This window comes from Ipomoea nil, unplaced genomic scaffold (assembly GCF_001879475.1).
Source record: "Ipomoea nil cultivar Tokyo-kokei standard unplaced genomic scaffold, Asagao_1.1 scaffold3030, whole genome shotgun sequence".
Lineage (NCBI taxonomy): Eukaryota > Viridiplantae > Streptophyta > Magnoliopsida > Solanales > Convolvulaceae > Ipomoea > Ipomoea nil.
Genome location: NW_017619458.1, coordinates 840479 through 851722, shown reverse-complemented (window position 1 = coordinate 851722; position 11244 = coordinate 840479). Strand labels below are relative to the sequence as shown.

Below are 11244 nucleotides of genomic sequence, written 5' to 3'. Positions count from 1 at the left end.
ATATAAGAACAAATTGCACTTTTGGTCCTGTGAGTAGTATGGTACTGACAATTTGAGTACGTGACTTTCAAAACTCCCAATTTAAACCTTTAACTATGCAAAAATTGGCAGATTTGGTCCTCCGGGCCAAATTGCCGGCCAATTTTGGCCGGAAAAACATAAATTGGTTCGAATTTATTTGTGTTGAGGGCAAAATCGTCATTTCACTCCCTTCTTCTTCATTCTCCCTTTCTTCTTCATTCTTCTTCTTCTTTCTTCGCTTCTGATACTGCAAATCCTCAAATTCCCCATTTCAGTTCCGTCGATCTTTTCCGGTTGCGTCTTAGGTCGCCGACTGATGGAGAAGTCAGGGTACGACGGCGACGGCATTTATAGATCTCTAAGGCCACCATTAGTGCTCCCTTCAGACCAAAACCTCTCAATGGTCTCATTTCTGTTCCGAAATGTCTCTCAATACCCAGACAAGTCGGCCCTCGTCGACGCCAACTCCGGCCGGACTTTAACTTTCTCCCAATTAAAATCCCAAGTCTCGCATGGGTTAATGCATCAACTGGGTGTACGGAACAACGACGTCGTTCTGATCTTCTCTCCCAACTCCGTTGAATTCCCCCTCTGCTTCTTCGGTATTGTAGCCATCGGCGCCGTAGCCACAACGGCCAACCCGAATGAAGAAGAAAGGGAGAATGAAGAAGAAGGGAGTGAAATGACGATTTTGCCCTCAACACAAATAAATTCGAACCAATTTATGTTTTTCCGGCCAAAATTGACCGGCAATTTGGCCCGGAGGACCAAATCTGCCAATTTTTGCATAGTTAAAGGTTTAAATTGGGAGTTTTGAAAGTCACGTACTCAAATTGCCAGTACCATACTACTCACAGGACCAAAAGTGCAATTTGTTCCATATATAATTATGCGATATGGTCAATAATATAATATTTTTGAGATCGCATGCACAAACTTAATTTAGTCTATATAGTCGTATAAAAACATTTAATTATAAAGTAATACGTAACAATACCATAAGTAACTTTTATATAAGCAATAATACAATTTCACTAAACATGCAATACTATTACACACGAAATTATAGAAATTGCAGTGTAACCATTATTATAAATTTCAAGGTGAAGCCTAGCTTCCACTTCAATGTTGAAAGGTTGACGTTATAATTAATTTGCTACCATGAATAGCTTTCTAAGGGGAGTAGAGAGCCTGAGGGTATCTATCAACACAATCGAGCCAAGGATTCCCTCCCGCCGTCCCAACACGCCTCATCGCCTTCCAAACAGCGCTGTTGCACTTGAAACCTGAGCCAAAGGCAATTTGCCAAACACGATGGCCTCGTTTCACTCTCCCCTTGGCCTCCAGATACGCCAGCTCGTACCATATGCTGCTGCTGGAATTGTTCCCGAAGCGGTGAAGGGCCGCCCTGGACGCCTCCATGTTGTTGTCGCTCAACCCTAGGTTGCGCTGGAGCTCGTCCAGGACAGCCTTGCCGGCGGGGTGGACGCAAAAGTGGTCGAATGCTAGCTTGTAGTCGGGGATGTAGGGCTTGTTTGGCGCTTTCTTGGAGGGGAAAATGTGGGTCCAAATTAGGGTTGCGAAGAAGAAGAGCTGCTCGGAGAATGGGAGGACTAGAGGGCCTAGTGTGGTGATGTTGGTCTTCAGTGCATCTCCTCCTATTTCAATCAAGTCTTTGCTTATCTTCAGCCCCTTGTGGCGTTCTTCATCTTCTTCTTGGTAGATGGACCTGCGCAATGTTATTGTTTAGAAATCGACATCTAATGGAGCACTTAGTGTTCTAATATTACTTCGTGACTCTTATTTGATGTGTCTGATTTGATTAATCATATTCTTGTTCAAATTATGAGGAGCGTAAGTGTTCATAGATACAATTGTAGCGTCCACACCTTGTAAATTTCTTTCTTCACTTGAACTACCCATTTCAATTATTATTGCAATAAAGCCATCTCTTCTAGCAATCATTATATCATTAATTGTTGTCCACATTGCAAAATAAATCATTAACATAAAAATGTATTTTTAATATATTAAATATTCGTTTTTAGTATATTACAAATTTATTATTATGTTTTTTGAAAGTTCATTTTAATATACTATAGGCTTATTTATTTATTTATTTAAAAATTCATTACTAATATATTGTAATTTTATTTTTAATATACTATCTAAAAATAAACTTATAATACTTTAAAGTTTAACATTTAAGATACAAAAAATAAACATTTATGAGTGATTGAATTTTGCAATATAAATGAGCACCTACTTCTCTAGGTACAAAAACAGGCTAGTATAGCTTGCTGAATTAAGTGTAAAAGTTGTGGTCTTCAATTCTGGCGTAGAAGTATGAAAGTTGTTTCATGATAATGAATTAGTGAAGAACAAGATGCATGACGTGGCAGTACCCGACAGTGAACAGATGGTCATAAATTAGGACAGTTGGGATGGTGATAAGTATCAATAAATTGGCTTACCATACCACTACCACTACCACTTCCTACTTGCTAACTTCATATTTAATTCTACACAACCACCATCTACTTTCAAATATGGTGACAGCTCGTATTTGATAGTCATACTTTTTCTTTTTTCTACTTTGATAGGAGACACTACGAGGGCATTTGGAGTTTTCCCATCAAATGAAATTTCTATAAATATAATTCTAAGAAATGTATTTGTAGGAAAACAACAAACCAACCAACACTGCTATAAATTATGGAATTTATTAACAATTCTCGTAAATAAAACACTGAAATCTTAGGTATTTAATTGATAATTATTTCTTTTAATACTATTGACTCTATTACAAGTTAGTATCTGTTCTATACTTTATAACTACTTATTTTGTTTTTGTTTTTTTTTTTTGTTTTTTTGTTTTTTTTTTTTTTTTTTGTAGTAGTAGAAGATAGATATATATTTTCCTATTAAAAAAAAATTCTCAAATTTTCCCAAATCAAAACACAAGTCATATATCGTAATAACTTTCCTATCTTTAATTCATAATACCCAACCGCCTATAAGAACTTAGCATATTTTTGGTACTGTGTCACAGAAATTCCTTGATTAATTGATGTATATAACCAAAGACAATTAATTACTTCTTCTCCCAAAGAGGAAGTAATTAATTGTGTTTGGTGATATGCATCAATTAATCAAGGAATTTCTTATTAATTACTTATTCACTTAAAATGTTGAATTTTCAACTCTAAATATTCCTCTTTTCGGTGTGCACACAGGATCGGCTCACTTTGAGCATAATCCTACACTGTCACCGTCAAATCTTGATATCTTCTCCTAAATACGACCTATTGAACCATTGAGTTAATCAAGACTATTCTTAATGGAGGATTTTGCGAATACCCTATGTGGTCGGAATTGAAGTTTTCAATTGAAAATTGGCTATTTTTTGACCATTTCTCGATGGTCAAAATTGAACATTTCCAGCAGTGTAATAAAAGGATTATGTTAACCAAATTAAACAAAATGAGGGTGGAGACTAATGGAAGATTACCTGAAAGCACGATCATCGGCGCCTTTGTGAGTCCGGACAATGTGCTCGAGCTGGTACTTAGCCCGGCGGTAGTCACGGCGGCGATTGGAGAGGAGGAGGGCGGAGCAACCCATGCGGAAGAAGCAATTAGGAATAAGCATGGAGCGTTCCTTGCCGGGGTACCAATTGAACCCAACCATTTCAGTGCTAACCACCAAAGCATAGTTATTAGGGTTAGCCTGGAGCATGTCACGCGCCAAGTCAAGCGCTATCACGCCGGCACTGCACCCCATCCCTCCCAGGTTGAAACTCAGGATGTTCCCTCGCATCTTGTAGTGGTTTATGATCATGGCCGACAGCGACGGTGTCGGGTTGAATATGCTGCAGTTCACCACCAGAACTCCCACGTCTTTTGGCCGGACACGGGTTTTCTCGAACACCTCGTCGATTGCTCCGAACATCACCGTCGCTGCCTCCTCCCGCCCTAACTTCATGGTGGCGGTGTTTTCCGGCGACCCGATCGACTTCGGCACGTACGTTTCGTCTCCGATGCCGGAAGATTCTAATATCCTCCTCTGAAACTGCAGGCTTGCTTCGTCGAATTTCCCCGACTTTCGGGCTAAATCGATGAATTGCTCCTTTGTTACCTAAGGAAAAAAAAAAACATGCATTTGTTATAATTGCTTAATAATAATACTTCCGTCCATAATTAAATGTCTCATTTGCTTTTTGCACGTTTTTTAATACAACATAACAAATGTTACTAACTTTCTAATTTTACCCTCAAAAGTAGGTGTTATTTGTACAAAGTACAATTGTACTTACCTCTAGAAATTTGAAAAGTCAAAAGAGTAAATTGAGAAATGTAGAGTGATAGTTATATTCAATTTTAGAAAGATGACATTATTTTAGAACAAATCAAAAAGGAAAGTAAGACATAAAATGAGATGGAGGGAGTAATAATTTGTCTGATGGTCAAGCATGAACTGACTTTTTTTCGAATAAGAGGTTATGAGTTTGAGCGTAATGGAATAGTATTGACTCTGTATACTTTGGGATGTTGGATAAGGGGCGGATCCAGAGGAGAGCAGTTGTCCCCTCCCTAAGAATTATTTTATAATTCTAAATAATAAAATAAATTGTCAAAATTAAACTTTTTGTCTATTTTGAAATGCTCATAATTACATACTAGTACAAAAATAGTCATATATATATATATATATATATATATATATATATATATATATATATATATATTTATTTATTTATTTATTTATTTGAGAAAAAAAAAAAGCATTTACTGTAAACAGATGTCTGTCTCCAATACAAAAATAATCATGAAAATTATCTAAAAACTTATTCTGAAGAATATATATTTTTAAAGAAAATTCTACCATGTCAATCAGTATGTTAACTCTTTATATAGATACATCTAAAAGTGAATGATAAAAAATATTTTGATTTTGTACCAAATACTACAAAAACAAGAAAAATAATGAGTATTTCCTTGTATTTTAAAAACCATAATATAAAGAAACAAATTCTTCTTACTATCTTAGATACTCCTTCCGTCTCATTTTATATGTCTGATTCTGTTAATTAGGCTTGATTGGAGTAAATTTTAGTTCAATTTTTCATAATATTAAGTTTATTATTAATAAACAAAATTTATATATTTAGAAACTACAATAAAAGTACTATTAAACACAAAAAAAAATTAAATTTAAAAATGAGTCAAAAATACTAAGGGCTCGTTTGGTTCGCGGAAAATATTTTAAGGGAAGTGGAATTGAAATTCCATGGAAAAACAATTACTAGGAAGATGAATTTCATTGTTTGGTTGGTGGAAAAAGAATTATTAGGAATACTAATTCTATTGTTTGGTTAGATTTGGAATTGTAAGGAATAATGAGTATAAAGACTTATATGTCCCTACAAATTAATAAGAGTAATATAATTTTAAAAAAAAAAAAAAGAAAACAAGGGTAAAATTGGTAGTCCATCCCACTTTTTCTTCCCATCTCCCCTGGAAAACAAAATCCTTGATCCAACCAAGGATTTTGTTTTCCTCAAATTTGAGGAATTCACTTTCCAATGGAAAATGAATTCCATGAACCAAACACCATAAAACAACATTTTCATCCACTTTAAGGAAAATGTTTTCCTTTTGAAAAACATTTTCCATGAACCAAACATCCCCTAAAGAAAATAATCAAAAAAGAAAGAGTTGTTTTGATCAATGACTAGTAAGTAAGACAGATAAAATGAGACAGATGAAGTATTAAACAACAACAAAAACAACAACAATAAGATTTGAAATATCAAAATAAACCTAAAATCTTACCTTGAGATCATCACTAGGTTTGAAGCATGCAAAATCAAGGAGATAAATAGGTCTAGGCTTGGACATGAAGTAAACCGAGAGGGTAAACACAAGAACAACCAGAAAAGACAAGACGGTGGCCAAATCATATTTAGCGGTGCTTTCCCAGAGCATCTGCCACATCTCCGCCCTGCTAAGGCTCCCAACCTCCGCGCCGAACACCGCCAGCAGCAGCGGCACGGTGGCCAAGTACACCCCGTGGCTGATCAGATAATGGTACCCCAATTTCACGTACTTGAGGTTCACCGACTGCACGAAGTCCGGCAGCCGTCGCCGGACCCTGACGGAGAACGTCATCGAACCGGCATCCGGCCCCGACGACTGGATGCCGCGGTTCACGATCTCCGTCGACAGGAGGTGTTGCTCTTCGGCCATACTTTAGAAATGATTTTTTTTTTCTTTTCTTTTGTAGCTATGGAAATGAAGCTTCTTTTTTTTTTTTTTCTTTCTTGGATTGCAGAAATAATGACGGTTATGGTGTTGATATTGGAAGGATGAAGAAGATGACTTTGGAGCAGATCAGAGGGTTTAGAAGAGTATTTATTTTGGAAGCTGGAGAAGATAAGGGAGGGTACGTGACAGACTTAATTTGACTATTGCTATTTATTGAAATTTTTATTGTAAAATAATATTTTCACAAAAATATTTATATAAAACAATAAGTAGTATATTTGGAATTATGTAATTTATGGTGAGTGTTCAAACATCAAACAAAACCCTTTGCGATAAGGAATTGATACTCGGTGACCAATTATGCAAGTTTTGAAAGTTGTGGATCAAAATTGATAGTACATACCACAATATTTGTGATATTGTGGGACCAGCACTGCTAAAAACTAAAAATTGATGTAAAGGAAAACACCATTATATCCCTGCTACAAATGGAAAATTAATTTTCTGGTGAAAAATTGACGGGGATTTCACTGGAAAGACCATTTGCGCTAAGAAATTGATATTCGTGAACCAATTATGCAAGTTTTGAAAGTTGTAGATCAAAATTGTTAGTGTTACAATACTCGTGGGACCAAAAATGCAAAAAACTCTACAAGTTACATAATCATGCACCTAATTTAAAAATATTAATATTTAAGGACCAAATTTGATATATGTATAATAGTCAAGGCACCAAATAAATTTATTTTATGTATTTCTATTTATTTAAAACTCTGTACACAATTTGTTGGGTATACAAATTTTGGTAATAACTAACACGTACTGCATTAATTGACATAAAAAATTGAATTATAAACCGTTGTAAATTAAATATATAAAATATTAAAGAATAGACCTTTTAACATTTTTTAAAACTTTTGAACACAGCTCTAAGTGAACTTGAATTTGTGAACTCAAAGTTGGGAAACTGTATTTCCATCCAACGAAAGTTTTTTAGCTTGCTGAAAGATATTGATAGGAATGATAAGCTCTGCAACCGTGTGCACCATGCAAGGTGCACACGGTTCCAAATTTTATAATTTTTATACTATAGACTAGTTCTTTTACGCGCTTTGCGCGAATGAAATAATGTCCAATGATTATTTTAAAACAGGTATTTTAAAGTATATAAATGTAATATTAATATTATATATGAAATGTTCATACATAACTAAATAAACATTGAATTTGTTTATTTAAATCGGTAATTTAAAGTATATAAATGCAATATAATATATGAGAGATTGATTATATTGTCACTAAAATAAATGTTTGCAACTTTGTAATAACGCTAGTCTAAATACTTAGTCTAAAAAACGATAGTCTAAATAAATACTACTTTTGGTTTAAATTTCTCTAATTCTTCTCAATTCTCTTTTGGGTAGCATTGTCATTGTCATTGTCATTGTCTTCATCTTCAGTACATGTCCTCTTTTTTTTTTTCTTTTAAAATTGGTAGTGTGTCATGTGCAATTGGGTTACTGGTGGTAGCATAGATAGATTCATCGTGCAATGAGATTATGGTGTAGGAAGCTTTAGATTTGCATTGTTGTGTATATGATGGGATCTTAGTTGTGCTATTAACTCTTTATCTTACAAGCACCTATTGATATTTGATAGTGGTAGTTTTTTCCGTACATGTTTCATGCATTGTGAAATGTGTGTCGTAGGTTATCATGTGAAAGTATTGAACAAAATATTAATATTTATTATATTTGTATAAAATACTTGGTAAATAAATAAATAAATAAATAAGTATATATATATATATATATATATATATATATATATATATATATATATAAAACATATTTTGTATTATAATTTTAATATTTAATTACAAGATAATAATGTAAAAAGAAGACACTAGACAATGTAGTGAATATAATAAATTAATAAATTTGAAGGTAATGAATCTTTGAATTGTAGAAAACAAAGATAATATAACTAATGAAATTATATCTCTTTTTTATTTTTTTATAAAGAATAATTTTTTAAAATAAAGGCATTATAAACATCTAGTTTTAAATTAATTAAATGCATATGTATTTTTTTGTAGCTACTAATTTATTTAATTTAATAAGAGTAATAAAGTAACGTACATACTTTTCATCAACAATAATAAAATCATTGATTTTTTTTTAAATTTACATTCGTTGTTGAGACAAATTATTTTGAAAGTTTGTCAATGACAATTGTTATAATTCCTGTAAATAGAGGATGATAATAAATAATTCAAAATATATAGTTACAATAGATATTGTTATAATGATATAGTAAAAATTAACTTACAAATTTCTTTAGAAGTTTTCATGCATTGATAAAATCTGATGTGTAAACTTGTTCAATTAGAGACAATGGGATGTCAACATTGATCTAAATAATCAAAAGAATATTAATTAAATGAAAAAATAAAGAAAAAAAAAACTTAACCTAATTTTTTTTTAAATGCATAAAAATCAAATGATTTTTAAAATTCTCGATTTATAATCTTTGATGCTTAACTTTGAATGTTATGTATTTAGTTGGATTATTTGACCAAAGTTTATGTTAAATTTTATTTTATATATATATATATATATATATATATATATATATATATATATATATATATATATATATATATATATATATATATATATATATATATATATTAATACATTTTAAAATATTCGAAATATATGTTTAATAATTATACCAACTCTAATTGGGATGAGATTCGAACCTAAGACCTTTCTTATATAAATTAATAAGTTAAAAAATAATAAATAGTTAACGAAATATTCCGTTATTAAAGTTTATAGTAACGAAATTTAGGTTAAAAAAATAATATAATAGAGGGTAAAAAAGGAAAATAATTAAAAAAAAATACTAAAATCAAAATAATATGACCATTCATTTTAAGAAACAATAGGACCGACATTTTTTTTTTTCCAATTAAGGGCCTAAAATTATTGGCTCTTATTATAATTGTATGTATAATTGTAGATTCATAATTTGTATACTATAGATTCATAATTTTTAAATCGTAGATTCATAATTTAAATACAGTAAATTCATAATTTTTATACAGTCTATTCATAATTTCTATAGTGCAGATTTATAATGACCTAAGGGTATAATAATAATAATAATAATAATAATAATAGTAATAATAATAATAGTAATACTAATAATAGTAATACTAATAATAGTAATAGTAATAATAGTAATAGTAATAATAATAATAATAATAACAATAATAATAATAATAATAACAATAATAATAATAACAATAATAATAATAATAACAACAATAATAATAACAACAATAATAATAACAACAACAATAATAACAACAACAATAATAATAATAATAATAATAATAATAATAATAATAATAATAATAATAATAATAATAATAATAATAATAATAATAATAATAATAATAATAATAATAATAATAATAATAATAACAATAATAACAATAATAACAATAATAACAATAATAACAATAATAACAATAATAACAATAATAATAATAATAATAATAATAATAATAATAATAATAATAAATAATAATAATAATAATAATAATAATAATAATAATAATAATAATAATAATAATAATAATAATAATAATAATAATAATAATAATAATAATAAAATAATAATAATAATAATAATAATAATAATAATAATAATAATAATAATATAATAATAATAATAATAATAATAATAATAATAATAATAATAATAATAATAATAATAATAATAATAATAATAATAATAATAATAATATAATAATAATAATAATAATAATAATAATAATAATAATAATAATAATAATAATAATAATAATAATAATAATAATAATAATAATAATAATAATAATAATAATAATAATAATATAATAATAATAATAATAATAATAATAATAATAATAATAATAATAATAATAATAATAATAATAATAATAATAATAATAATAATAATAATAATAATAATAATAATATAATAATAATAATAATAATAATAATAATAATAATAATAATAATAATAATAATAATAATAATAATAATAATAATAATAATAATAATAATAATAATAATAATAATAATAATAATAATAATAATAATAATAATAATAATAATAATAATAATAATAATAATAATAATAATAATAATAATAATAATAATAATAATAATAATAATAATAATAATAATAATAATAATAATAATAATAATAATAATAATAATAATAATAATAATAATAATAATAATAATAATAATAATAATAAAATAATAATAATAATAATAATAATAATAATAATAAAAAAAAAAAAAAAAAAAAAAAAAAAAAAAAAAAAAAAAAAAAAAAAAAAAAAAAAAAAATAATAATAATAATAATAATAATAATAATAATAATAATAATAATAATAATAATAATAATAATAATAATAATAATAATAATAATAAAATAATAATAATAATAATAATAATAATAATAATAATAATAATAATAATAATAATAATAATAATAATAATAATAATAATAATAATAATAATAATAATAATAATAATGGTTTTAATGATATCGGGTACACCATAAACCGGGTATAGGAAATATAGAATGGAATAAAAGAGCTATTATTGTCAGGGGGGCGCGAGGCCCACCTAACGCGCACAAGCCCAATGCCGCAGGCCCAGAAACAATAGTATAGGAAAGTTATACGGTGAAAAGGGAAATAAACGGATAGACCGAAACCTGAATTACATGCATACTACCAGAATCGATCTTTGGACCAATTAGGAGACAGTGAGAAGACTCAGACCGCCAGGCTACCAGGTCTTTTGTGTTTCTTGCCATGTCCTAAACTGACCGCAACCCCCCCTTTTATACCCTCTCAGGACTTCCGCATACCACCCACGTGTGCGAC

At 28.8% G+C, this 11244-nt stretch overlaps 1 protein-coding gene across 1 annotated transcript; it reads right to left on the bottom strand.

Moving 5' to 3' along the window:
- Nucleotides 1-973: 973 nt before the first annotated feature.
- LOC109163663 (3-ketoacyl-CoA synthase 10-like) lies at nt 974-6482 on the bottom strand. The gene is made up of 3 exons (XM_019312419.1): nt 5856-6482; nt 3533-4158; nt 974-1750 (listed from the first exon to the last, which is right to left on the bottom strand). The coding sequence occupies exons 1-3, from the start codon at nt 6267-6269 to the stop codon at nt 1195-1197; spliced, it is 1596 nt and encodes a 531-aa protein (XP_019167964.1). The 5' UTR covers nt 6270-6482; the 3' UTR covers nt 974-1194.
- Nucleotides 6483-11244: the final 4762 nt, after the last annotated feature.